A 14,393-nucleotide genomic window follows, 5' to 3' on the forward strand; every position below is an offset into this window, starting at 1 on the left:
AAATGTTGCTGTGCTAAACAAACAGCTTTTTTGATGTATAGCGCTCAAACCATAAAGATGAAAGATTGCTGTTAAACTGACCTGTAGAACTGGCATTGACGAGGAGACTAGAGTTGTTAATAATCTTTAATAAAGTGCCCCGCAGAGTCAGCAGCCCATTCCATTTTATACAAAGCCTCCACTCCTCTTGTAAACTGGACAACACAGAATTGCATTCTTTACAGAAACTGACCCCTAGAGCTCAAAATCAATGGAGAAAATTGTACAGTGCTGGCAAAAAATGAAGGAACTTACTTCAACAATAAATAACTTCTATTCAGTATAAAATTTCAAAGATAAAAAGGTAAGAATGAATTGCACTGAAATACAGCCATAAGATAACTGTAGATAAAGGCCATGACAAATCTGAATTATTATATTCAATAAATTAGTTGGAGTAGTTTTAAAACTTTACTGACAACTGATTCCAGTATGCCTCATTCTGTAAGGAGTCTTTAGCAAATCTGTTACCATTCCAAATGTTTCCATAGCAGCTAAAATAAAAGTATAATGCTAGCGTTCTCTAAATTTTTCCACATAAAGAGCTGAATATCAAAACATTTTGGGATCAAAAACAACCCGATTTCATTGAATTTACCCATCTTGGATTGGCAACATAGCCTTCCTGACGGGTTAATGACTATTAAAAATGTATTAGGGACAGAGTTTTTAATTCTTCCCCAAGCTACACTACTTTCTTACACTAAGTTCCCATTTTCTAAGTTCCCATCCACAAAACCCATATCTTACTCTCAATCGCCTATGGAAGGATGCCGCTTCAGTAAAGTCAACCTCTCAATTATACAAAATACTCAGGACCTCTATCTTTAATGAGCACAATTATAAAACTTTAGCCAAATGGACAAGCATGTCCCCACACACATCTACCTACAACATACTTAAATGGATACTGTCATGGGAAAACATGTTCTATTCAAAATGCATCAGTTAACAGTGCTGCTCTAGTAGACTTTACTGTCTGTTTTTCAAAAAAGCAAACTGATTTTTTTTTTTAGTTTTGAAATCTGACGGGGCTAGACATATTGTTAGTTTCCCAGGTGCTCCCAGTCATGTGACTTGTGCTCTGATAAACTTCAATCACTCTTTACTGCTGCACTGCAAGTTGGAGTGATATAACCCCCTCATTTCCCTCCCCCCCCAGTAGCAAAACAAATGGGAAGGTAACCAGATAACCAGCTCCCTGGTAGATATAAGAACAGCGGTCAATAGTAGAAATCCATGTTCCACTGCGACTCTTTCAGTTACATTGAGTAGGAGAAACAATAGCCTGCTAGAAAGTAGTTCAATCCTAAAGTGCTGGCTCATTCTGAAAGCACATGACCAGGCAAAATGACCTGAGATGGCTGCCTACTTACCAATATTATAACTTTAAAAAAATACACTTGTTGGGTTATGAATACAATTTTACATGGTAGAGTGAATTATTTGCAGTGTAAAGAGTGTAATTTAGATATCATGACAGAATCACTTTAAGCTCAATAATCACTCGTGGCACTCCAAATCTTACACAATTCTTACTTAACTCCACTAAAACAACACAAAATTTGACTCATCTAACAAGAAAACCATAATACGTATCTTTCAAAAAAATTTACCCAACATACCCCACTTCCAAATCAGAATTAGCCCTAGCAGAAGGTTTAGCTGCAGTTGCCTACAAAACAATCCGGCATCTTTGGTTAACACCAATGTGCATATATGGTCCTAAGTAAAGTTTGGGGTAACACATCTAGTTTTGCTACTTCATTTGGGACCACTGGAAGAGAAACTCTGACCTAAGAAGTACTGTATATAAAGATACTCTTTCCCCCTTGTGTTTTCCCTCTCATAATGTAACTTTCTGTGTGCATGTTCCCTGATGCTCCACAGTAAATTGAGAAATATTCACCAGTGAGAAAACACTGGAGATCAGTGACAAGTATTTAGACCTCTGATTTACTCTGTTTTACTGGTTACAGAATATAATTCTTTGTGGCAGCCAGTATTTCTCATTCTACACTCTTTTATACTCTCAGATATGTCGTAAAATGAATGGAGTTCGTTTTACATGTTGTAAAAGTGCCAAAGACAGGACCTCTATGTCGGTGACCTTGGAGCAGTGCCAGATATTACGAGATGAACACGACCTACACAAGGACTTCTTTGTTCGGGCCCTTGAGTGCATGAGGAGGTATGTTTAAGCATAGTTTGACAGATGTGTATGTTGCATCATGCGTATGGAAGAGCTGTTAAGTAATGTATACGGAAAACAAGATACAGTATATTTGTTAAAACATGGTCAGCATGGGTAATATTCTTAGAATCGTATTTACATATACAACTTCAGTTGGACTAGGAGCATGTTTACAAATCTTTAATGCTGTATGGCAGTGCTGCCCAACTTCTGTGGTACTAAGGGCCGGAATAACAAGAACCGTATCCATATTAATGGTAGTAACACACTAAAAAACCAAATGGTTGGTCATAATAAGACATTCCCTTAAATCCATATGCATCCTTTCCCCTCCTCCCCCCCTGTGGATAGCATAGCAACACCCAGCACAAAATTAAACGCCTTAGGGATCCTATGTAATAATAATAATTTTCAAATGCTAACAAACTCTCAGAACAAACCCCCACCAGGCGTACCTTCCACAGTGTGGCACACACAGGCAGAGTAGGGCAGGCAGAGCATGGCAAAGGCAGAGTAGAGAGGCAGAGTAGAGAGGCAGAGTAGGGCACACACAGACAGAGTAGCGAGGCAGAGTATTGCACACACAGGCAGAGAAGGGCACACACAGGCAGAGTAGAGAGGCATAGTAGAGCACACACAGGCAGAGTAGGGCACACACAGTTAGAGTAGGGCACATACAGGCAGAGTATGGCACACATAGTCAGAGTAAGAGGCAGAGTAGGGCACACAGGCAGAGTAGGAAACACACAGGCACAGGAGAGGCAGAGTAGGACAAATACAGGCAGAGTAGAGAGGCAGAATAGGTCACACACAGGCAGAGTAGAGAGGTAGAATAGGGCACACACAGGCAGAGTAGAGAGGCAGAGTAGGGTACATACAGGCAGAGTATGGAGGCAGAGTATGGAGGCAGAGTATGGAGGCAGAGTATGGAGGCAGAGTATGGAGGCAGAGTATGGAGGCAGAGTATGGAGGCAGAGTATGGAGGCAGAGTATGGAGGCAGAGTATGGAGGCAGAGTATGGAGGCAGAGTATGGAGGCAGAGTATGGAGGCAGAGTATGGAGGCAGAGTATGGAGGCAGAGTATGGAGGCAGAGTATGGAGGCAGAGTATGGCACACACAGGCAGAGTAAGAGGCAGAGTAGGGCACACACAGGCAGAGTAGTGAGGCAGAGTAGGGCACACACAGGCAGAGTAGAGAGGCAGAGTAGGGCACACACAGGCACAGTAGGGCACACATAGGCAAAATAGAGAGGCAGAGTAGGGGACACACAGGCAGATTAGTGTGGCAGAGTAGGGCACATACATGCAGAGTAGGGCACACACAGGCAGAGTAGAGAGGCAGAGTAGGGCACACACAGGCAGAGTAGAGAGGCAGAGTAGGGCACACACAGGCAGAGTAGAGAGGCAGAGTAGGGCACACACAGGCAGAGTAGAGAGGCAGAGTAGGGCACACACAGGCAGAGTAGAGAGGCAGAGTAGGGCAAACACAGGCAGAGTAGAGAGGCAGAGTAGGGCACACACAGGCAGAGTAGAGAGGCAGAGTAGGGCACACACAGGCAGAGTAGAGAGGCAGAGTAGGGCACACACAGGCAGAGTAGAGAGGCAGAGCAGAGAGGCATACACAGGCAACATAGGGTAGGACGAGTAGAGGGCTGTAAACAGATGAACAATGCCAACACTCACATTGTGTTTTAGAGGTGTAAACAATGCAGTGGGATTACAGGTGTGAACAATGCAGGCTTTTACTGTTTGAGTCTGGAGTGCAAACAATGCAGGGGCCATTTAATGTTAGTACTGATACCTTTCAATGCTTACACAGCAACCGCACTTTGATGAGGGTGTAGGGTACCAGTTGGACAGCACTGCTGTATGGTCATATCATCAGGGACAGTCTGACTTCACATTTCTCTAATATTTTCCTTCTTATCTCTTTTTTCTAAGCTTTCCTTACCTACTAACTTCAAAAGTCCTGTTTTAATCAATTTTTTTCTACTCCAAAAGTTGTCAGGGCACAAAAGGTATTGTCAAATAAGCAACATTCTAAAGCATATCTTGTATCTTGGTTTCTCGCTCTCATATGAATGCTATATTTCAATAGTTGGTGTAATTGTTAGGGATCCCTGAAGAATAATTTGGGCTCCATAAGTAGTAAGCTACAGAGTTTTGTGAGATAATTTGTGCAATTTAAATGTAGAATGCTAATAATGTGTCCAGTGTTATCCTGGATACTGTTTTTCTAACTACTTACTGTAAAATAAAATGGGGGTTATGTAATAAATGGCACTAAGTTTGCCCAGGAGCAGTAATTCATAACAACCAATCAGCAGGTAGAATTTACTGGTCACTTGTTTAAAAAGCAAATCTTATTGGTTGCTATAGGTTACTGCTCCTGGGCAAACTTAGTGCCTTTTATTACAAATGGGGGGGAATGTCTCTTTTATATTTGTTAAATAAAGAATATACAAAAAAAAGTAGTTTGACAGAATATTGTCGTATGTGAAAGCATAATAATTTAGCTGTATCACACCTTCAATCCAAGCTCATTTTACAAATTTTGATCATGGAACATATTGTTGTGAATTCAGTATGGCTCAGTTTGAATCTAATGGGTGTTTAAGCCAAAATCACTTGACAGAAGATGGCAGAACAACATTAAGCAGATTTTACATGATTTTATGCACAGGGATTGTGATAGTTTGTGTGAAGAACTGCAGGTTGTATCTAACATGAACCTTCAGCTGACCCTTGGAGTTCTAGCCAGCAGATTCTATACTACCAAGCTTGCAACAACATGTGTGTAATATTCTATATCTTTTTGAATCACTGATAAAAATATAGGGGCTAGTTGCTGTCTATGTGAGAAAAAAGTGGACCTTTTAATAAAGCTACAAATGAACGCTATCATATTCTTCATATTAAGAAGGATGTTTGCCTACTTGTTGTAGACTATATATAAGGCGTAACTATTAATCTTTTAATCATATACAACATTCCAAAGCAATAAGCACCAAGCGGGTGTTCATTGGCACCAGATGTCAGTAGTGTGCATTATTATTATCATTATTATTCTGTCTCATTGTGATAGAATGGAAAAAAAGAGAGAGAAGTTTCATGGGATATTTCTTTTGACCACATTATTGTCACCATGGACAAACCAATATGATTACCATAGTGACTTGTATGGTCAAATCTGGGGCCATTTTTTATAAATCACCACCATTCACTACTAGTCTATTAGGATGAAACCCCCAGTTTGAAAATGCTTCCCAGAAGGCCCCAGACAGAGTTTGCAGGACTTTTTTTTTATCTTGTTGATTCTTTGGAGTTTGTAACAATCTGATAAGGAACCCATAGTGGGCAACTGGAACACTTATGTGAAGCAGGGAAACCCCTGGCAGCATAATTTTCACTGATCCCCCATTGTGGCTACAGAACGTAATGCAGGGTACCTACTAACTTCAGAGATCAGAGCTGAATATAGAGGTAATGACAATATTGAAGCTCAATTATAATCAAGGAACAAGCCAATTGCACACAAGTTCTCAGGAAGGCCAGTCAATAACAGAAATCCTGATAACAGAAGTTCAATGACTTGAAGTAATGAGTGTGTCACCCACCACCAGAAAGCACAACCTTGAAATTCAATATATATATGGCCAGATCATACAGTATCTGACTGTTTGACCTAAGGCAATCTGTCTAGATAAATGTACCCAGGGTGTTTATCTTTACAAGATTAATATACCATGATACTCGCCCTCTTGTTTTTGGTGTGTTTATTAGCTCCTGTCCAGTATTATTTCAACAATAGCTGCTCCCTTGTGAAAACAAAGGCAGCTGATAAGATACAATGATTAAGATCCAGAGTAAAAAAATGTAACAATCAATAAGAAGGTGAAAACAAAATGAAATGGTTACAATATAATACATAAAACAATACAGAGGAGCATCAGAAGGCCAGTTGGATACCAGTAGAATATGAGAAACTACATGAAAGTGAAAGAAATGCAAAGAAGGCAGGAAATGTATTCAGAATAACAGTGGGTGGCATAAAGCAACAGACAAGGGCAACCTGGAGGGACGAATGATTAATAGGTGCAGCAACTTGCACAAAGACATCATTTATAACAAATAAAGTAATTCTCTAAAAAAGTAGCATACTTAAATAAATAAAAACAGTATTCATCATATGCCCTATCCCAATAGTGGGTACAGAATATGCAGTATTCTGGTACTGATGTAGTAATGGGTTTGTAGTCAAAAGACATTGAGCGGAAATGGAGGCAAAGAAAACTGCCTTTTATTGTATCTAAAGTAAAGGCATACCGTGTTCACGTAATTACTCATTATTATAATACTATACAATTTAATTTTACATTTAATAGTTGTTAAGTTATATGGTTATAAGTTATATCTTTCATTATCATTATTAAATCCGCCACATGTATCCCAAGCAGCAATGTAGTAAATAATCACATGAAGGATTTCGATCCTCTTTTGGCTCTAAAGGTCTAAAGGTGGACATAGACCATAAAATTACAATCTTTCCTGGAAAAGATCTATCCAGGAAAGATTGTTTGTTTCAAGACACACATGTAGAGCAGAATCGTCAGATTTACAAGTAGAAACAATAGAATTCTATCTGTATCTGACAATTCAGCACTAGCTATGGTTGCTGTTAGGGTGCCTTCAAAGGAGCCCGATCAAAATTTTCCGTCCAGCCCGATCGACGAACCAATGATATCCAAGTCTTCTGCCGATATTGTTCAGCTCGTCTCCCACCATACACGCACCAATTATTGTACGAAAATTTGTAAAAAAAATTTGGTGCGTCTATGGCCACCTTAAGAGACCTTTGTCGCACAAGGAGATGGATTCTCTGAGCTATTATAAAAAGCATAAAAACTATCAATATCTCCACTACTATACAATATTGCATTGCTTTCTGGCAAATATAAAACGTTTTGTTTCGGACAGTAGTATTCCTATAAAATAAAGGGCATCTCACTTGTTGAAATCTTGTCATAAGCCCAGTCCAGATATGGTCCCCTTTATGGTTACTGATAATAATAAATGAGTAGGGGCTAGATGTGGAAATGTGGGAAATCAACTGATTTTTAATAGAGAGGTTTTCACAATTGTATAGTATTACATGTATCATATTGTTTTTTTCTTTTATCATTTTGCATGTGTTTATGCAGTCATGCAAAACTTCTTTAACCATATCATGAAATGTTGTTTCAATATGGGACCATGCTTCTATGCTTTAGAAAATCATTTTGGGTGTACTTAACTTCAACAACATTCTGCTCTGCTGTTTTTGTTTTTAATATAAAATCTGAATTTTTAGTGGGAAAAAAACTAAACTTTTTCACGTTTTTTAATACCCTGAGGATGCAAAAAGTCTGAATCTGAAAATACTCCATCTTCAACCTGTCGAGGTCCTGTAGAAGTCAATGGCAGAGTTCCTAGTTGCAATTTAAAGATATTATGGTCTGAGCTGGGTTTCATATGATAATCCAAGTCCAAAAAATTTTGATTTTTTTTTTGCACCACAATCTGAAAAAGTCTGCAATTTTGTTGCAATTTTTCCTGATCCAATTTTTTTGTGGATAAGGGTAAATCATGGTTTCTAGTTTGCTCTGACTTTTTGTTATTTATAACACCAGAAAAATTCAGATTTTGATAAATAACCCCCTTAGAGTGTATCCTGTCATATTCTAAAGGGCTATTCGGGTCAGATTTGGTTTGAGTTATATGAATTCTCCCAGACACCTCTTGATCGACTGCAAATTAGTCTGTTACAATTCCTTATGCAGGTGTCAAAAACACAAAGCAATAAATTATACATTGGTTCAAAATTGGTTTCATTAGTTTAGTTTTATTAGCTGGGTACACACTTTTCTTTACCTAAAACCTGTTCTGTTTAATTGAATGATAATAAACCATTTGTAATATTTATATATTACTAGGGTTTTGCAATTTAATCACAATCTGATAATCAGGTGCTTTACTTACACATTCTTTCTTTTAAAATGTTCTTTCTTTAGTTTTAAAACATTTGTTGCAAAAGTTTAGTTCTATTTTAATTTGTTGTAGGATCAAGTGTAGGTGTAATTTCCATTATTAGTTGAACTATATGTTTTGATCATACAATATTGGTCTTCACCATTTATTTGCCCGTAGGATCAAGGTACTGCTATCAAATTATTACCCTTGGTCTCATTGTGATTTGAGCTGCTATTCAAACTTTCAAGGTAGTTCCTTTCCTCAGATGAAATCTTGTACTTGTGCATCACATGCTTATTAAAATATGTTGGTAATTTGCCAACAATTTAGCCCATGTGCCCTGTTCTGTATTGCAAAGTATGGAGGAGTCATGGATACACTAAAATTATCAGGTTTGAGTGGTCTGCTGAAATGTGTGCACAGTATATTGTATCCAGCAATCCAGCTAATACTTATACAGATATGGGATCTCCCATTTGATATCCAAAAAGCTTTAAATTATGACGGCCATCTTTCACAGTCCATTTTAAATCATTTGTTCTTTATTTTTCTTTAATAATAAAAATTTTATTTCTAAAATTATATATCTCTTATACTTGATCTTTACTAAAGATGCATGAATCTATATTGGTGGCAAAACAATTCTGTTGGGTTTATTTAATGTTTAAAAGTTAATAGTTTTTGGAAGTAGACTTAAAGTATGGTGATCCAAATTATGGACACACACCTTATCCAGAAAACCCCAGGTTTCAGGCTTTCCAGATAATAGATCCCATACATGGATACCCTCCTGCTTTCTAACAACACTCAATGACCAACTGTTTGACACATCTCATTTCTACTGTCACTGATAACTTGTTCTTTCATTCCCCACTGCAAGACCTTGTGCAAAATGTAAAACTGCTGGTGGAATCCTGCTGTTCTATATACTCTCATATAACACGCATTGCCTGCAGTAATGCCCTGCATTTTTGTATTCCGATTGCCATATCACCATTCTGTTTCATCAAAACGGTAATCACATACTGTGCCTCCACTTTCGAGAACCTTTTTTGGAGATGAAGGTAAAAATAACATTATTGTCGTAGAACGCTGATATGATCTGTTGCACAGATTACATTAAGGATTGCAGTTTTTATTATGAATATAAGGGATATGGGCATTAATACCAAGAACATGATGCTTAAAGCATATAAAGCCTCTTTGTCTTGGTCAAGCCACACAGTGGTTGGAAAAAAACAAGTATGTGCAAGATATAATTAAATGTAAATGGCAACCCTTAATAGCTTGGCAGAAGCGACACAATCTAAGATACTGTATATGTTCCCCTGTCAACTTAATTAATTGTGATTGTACAAAGAGTACGACAGGATATTAAGTCCTGATTTAAGATTGCCTTATTTTGAGTATTTTTAGTACTTTAAATAGTTGCATTTTATCCTTCTTTCAACATAATGTGCAAGATAAATGCATTTCATATATTTTTGCCATGCTTTTTAATTTAACTGATCATTTCTCTAGAACACCATGTTCCAGTTTGAAGTGCTCTACAAGGAAGTATTAGAGCTGCTTTAAAGGAACAGTAACACCAAAAAGTGAAAGTGTTTTAAAGTAATGAAAATATCATGTAGAGTTGCCCTGCACTGGTAAAACTGATCTGTCTGCTTCAGAAACACTACTATAGTTCATATAAACAAGCTGCTGTGGAGCAATGGCGGAAATTGAAAAATGGCTACATGGCATAGGTTAACTAATGGATAACAGATAACACCTTTAGACAAACAGAGCTTATCTGCTATGTAACCTGAGCCTTTTCTTCTTTGAATGGCTGCCCCCATTGCTACACAGCAGCTTATTTATATAAACAATAGTAGTGTTTCTGAAGCAAACACAGCAGTTTTACCAGAGCAGGGCAACACTGCATTATATTTTCATTACTTTAAAACACTTATATTTTGACGTTACTGTTCCTTTAAAGACACTACATAAATAAGATTGTCTTTAGCCAAACCTTAATAAAGTCTACCCTGGGTTTTTGTGCAATTAAATATTTTAAGGTTTGATTTGACAGTGCGAGTTATTTGTTCTTGTAAGTGACAAAATGCTAAAATAATGCCCAGCACTGTATTGGTTAATAAAAAAACACATTGCTTAGGTCTTTAAGGTGCAATAATGATCTGTCCTGTGAACATCAGCAGGCATGCTAATCGATATAATTATAAAGAAATGCCATGAATTACTGTGAAAACAGGATTAGTGATTTCTGCTACCTGAGCATAGCTGAACAGTAGGGTGCAGCCATAGCTTGAAGCATGCTAATGTACCGCATAGCATTATCAAAGCATTGTCTCTGTTGTTTGTTGGGCTTCTGCTGCCAGAAAATGAAAATGCTGTTGCTTTCTGATTTTACAAGTGTTTAAAACTTACAGGTCAGCTTAAAATGTGTTAAAGTATGTTAAAGGCAGGCAAAAAAGAACCATCCAAAATCATTTCTATAATTTTTCTATAAAATGAATATACAGTAAGGGCAGCTTTTATTTTTTTAATATTATATTTATTTTATTCTGCCCCCTCATTTATATCAGTCATATCACCATTGGGATTTTTTTTCTGCTATTCTTTTCTAAAGAGAATTTAAAGTTGGACTCATGAGCTTTGTGAAGATCAATAAACTATCCAGTAGGCCTGGATGTGTCCTTGGTTTTGCCCAAAGAGTATTACTTTATATGTGGCAGGAAGGCTTATGCAATAATTCCTCCACAAGCAAGATGTGCAGCCGGACAAATCGCCCCTGCAGTTACTAATCATGAGTGAAAACAACTTGACACTAAGGGGCCCATTTACTTAGCTCGAGTGAAGGAATAGAGGAAAAATACTTCAAATTTCGAATGTTTTTTTGGCTACTTTGACCATCGAAAGGGCTACTTTGACCTTCGACTTTGAATCGAACGATTCGAACTAAAAATCGTTCGACTATTCGACCATTCGATAGTTGAAGTACTGTCTCTTTAAGAAAAAACTTCCTAGTTCGCCACCTAAAAGCTACCGAAGTCAATGTTAGCCAATGGGAAGGTCCCCATAGGCTTGGCTATCTTTTTTTGGTCGAACAAAAATCGTTCAATCAAAGGATTAAAATCCTTCAAATCGAACGATTAATCGATCCAACGAATATCGCTAAATACTTCGACTTCGATATTCGAAGTCGAAGGATTTAACTTTGACAGTCGAATATCGAGGGTTAATTAACCCTCGATATTCGACCTTAAGTAAATTTACCCCTAAAAATATTAAGCGATATAAACAAACTGTCCCTGATGGGTGGGATCTAACTGAAACTGAACAGATCTTTTCTATACTCTTCCCTAACTATGGTGTAGGAAGAGTTGTTAAGTCTATGCAAGCTTTAGCTAAGATACTGGATGCAATAGTTTATGAAACTAAATGAAGAACAGACTCAAATAGGGAAGGTTGTGTTGCAAATAGAGTGGCCGTAGACTTTATACTAGCCAAAGAAGGAGAGGTGTGTAAGATTATTCCTCAGGAATGTTGCACCTATATTACTGATCACCACAATGCAGTAGAAGGGCATATCCAACATATCCAGTTCCTGGAAACTGAATAACCCCTTTCAGAATGGACCATAACCACATTATTTGTACATTTTGGGGAGGAATTTTGCAGCTTGCAATACAGGGGTTAGTTGTAGGGATCAGTATTAGCCTGTTTATTTGGTTATTGAAGATCTGTGTGTTGAAGGCCTTCAACTCTTGCTGAAACTTCCCGCAAGCAAGTAAAATGTACGTTGGAAATTTTAATTTCCAAATGTTGGGGGGGGGGGATGTGAGGATCAATTAACTATACAGTAGGCCTCAAAGACAGGTCAAGCTGTTTTCACTGACTGGTATGGAGTTAAGTCCAATACTTGCTGATATATACAGTAATCTTGTGTTTGCAAATCTTAAGAAAACAGGAACTGAAGCTGTTTGCATAGGCATATGGGAAGCACATTAGATCATTTTGATGGGATGAGCATTAAATCACATATTAGAAAGAATTTGGTTAGTAGGAAAATAAAGGTCAGGACATCTGCTCCTGAATAAATGACGTTGTGTATTAAAACCCAATAAGAAAGTAACCATCAGATACTCCGTGATTAACTAACCTATGAAATTAATCTGAAGTATTGTACGTATGTTTGAGCGTTATCTGTGTTTCCAGATGTGTTGATTCCAAGAGAGAATTATCAAAACTTCAGTTGTTGTAGAGTCCCATATCCAGGGCCTTATTTATAAACTGTGACTAGGGCCGTACGGTTTTGGGGGCGGCCCTCGGGGTGCCTATTTTATTTTAATTTTTTTTCAAAAACCCTCACCACCCTCTGCCACAGATTTCCATATGAAATTCAGTGATGGAGCTAAGGGGGTGAGGGGTAGGAGGGCAGAGGAAGAGTAATACTGTACTTTAATACAGTCTAGAAAGTACTATGTACATAGATTAATTCTTGTGCACAGTGACACCTACAGGCCATTTGTATGAACATCACAAATACTAAAAGGAGGATACACATTTGTTTCTAGAAAAACAGAAACCCTGGGAAATAAACTGGCACCCAGGGGTTAGGGGAGGAGTTTAACCTATTTAATGGCAAACACAACCCAATACAGAGATCTGTGGTATACACATATTACATTATAGGAGCCTATAATAGTAAAGAATACAAACTATAGTAAGCCTTCCCTGCAGTGAAATTAGTGTCATACATTTACTGCCCAGGACCTCTATTCAAATGAATGGTATAACTGAACAGAGTTGCAGGTGTTGTCTTTTTGTTAATATAGTGCGTTCTTCATTTCTAGATTCATTTCAATACATTTGTATCTGCTCTACCAACAGGCTGCTGCCGCCAGTTCCCTAACTTGACCGTTGTGTACATGTTGCAGGTCATACTGTACTTGCAAAGGTCTTGAAATCTATAGAATGATTTCTGCGGTGCAAAAGCTATTCTGTATTAAAGGGGAACTATCACGAAAATGTAAATTTGATATGAACTTCCTCATACTGAAATAAGAAACTTTCTAAATACAATCAATTAAAAACTCTGTACCGTTACTGGTATAATCAAGTTTATGTTCACCATCCTTTCAGCATCTGTTTCTCTTCATTCTCTCTTCATGCAGCAGTTGGATGTCAGATATTCATAGACCGTAAGATCCAATATATCTTATAGGGGGGGGCTTCCTTTCCTAGCAGATGTATTAGAGCTCACTCAAATAGCTGATTCCAGTACAAACAAAATCTAACAAAATAACTGCCATTTGCACAAATCCAGCATGTAGAGAGACATGATGTCTGGTGATTTAATAGAGTGAGCTCTAATACATCTGCTAGGCAAAAGGAGCCCCCTATAAGATATATTATCTGTCAATAAATATCTGACACACAACTGCTGCATGAAGAGAGAATGAAGAGAAACAAATGCTGAGAGAAAAATAGTGAAGATAAACTTGATTATTTCTGAAATGGTACAGAATGTTTAATTATATTTAGAAAGTTCCTGTTTAAGTTATACATTTTTATTCCATAACATACCACATTGTTTTTCTGTGCAAGGTTTTTATATGTTAATAATTTATATGATAAAAGTTATTCGCATAATAATAATTTAAATTTCTCCTTTCTACAGAAAAGTATTTCCCTTTGAGAAATGAATGAAAGGCATTTTATGCGTTTGTTTGTTTTTTTTACAATAAAAGTAAGACACTAAAAAAGTCAAAAAGTTCACTTCGAATCCTCAGAGAGAAAAAAAAACTTTTACTGTGCAATGCAAATTGAGTTAGCAGTGAATGCAGAAACTGTGAGCAACTTAAATCGGTTATAATTTAAAGTGCTTTTATCTGCTGCCTTTACATCCCTAAGTACAATGCGTTGTACTTAACCATCACTAATAGTTTTTCTTTAAAAAAAAAAATAGATTTAATGCCGACACTGGTAACACCCATTCTAACATCATGTTGTGCCAAATATTGTGCAACTCTGAACTTAGAATTAGCTGGTTATTTAAAGGTATGATTCTAAGCTACTTTTGTTTAACATGACTCACTCCCACGGACAATACAGCAGGGCTGATTAATAAGAGACAGCTTGAGATACA

General features: G+C 37.4%; 1 protein-coding gene across 5 annotated transcripts in view; it reads left to right on the plus strand.

Moving 5' to 3' along the window:
• LOC108704365 (type II inositol 3,4-bisphosphate 4-phosphatase) overlaps positions 1-14,393 on the plus strand; it is a 339,921-nt gene that overhangs the window by 311,389 nt on the left and 14,139 nt on the right. For all 5 annotated transcript variants that reach the window (XM_041579561.1, XM_041579564.1, XM_041579563.1 and 2 more), the window contains one exon: positions 2,076-2,230. In XM_041579561.1, the coding sequence (XP_041435495.1) occupies positions 2,076-2,230 (155 nt within the window). The remainder of the gene's footprint in view (positions 1-2,075; positions 2,231-14,393) is intronic.

This window comes from Xenopus laevis, chromosome 1S, assembly GCF_017654675.1.
Source record: "Xenopus laevis strain J_2021 chromosome 1S, Xenopus_laevis_v10.1, whole genome shotgun sequence".
Taxonomy (NCBI): Eukaryota; Metazoa; Chordata; class Amphibia; order Anura; family Pipidae; genus Xenopus; species Xenopus laevis.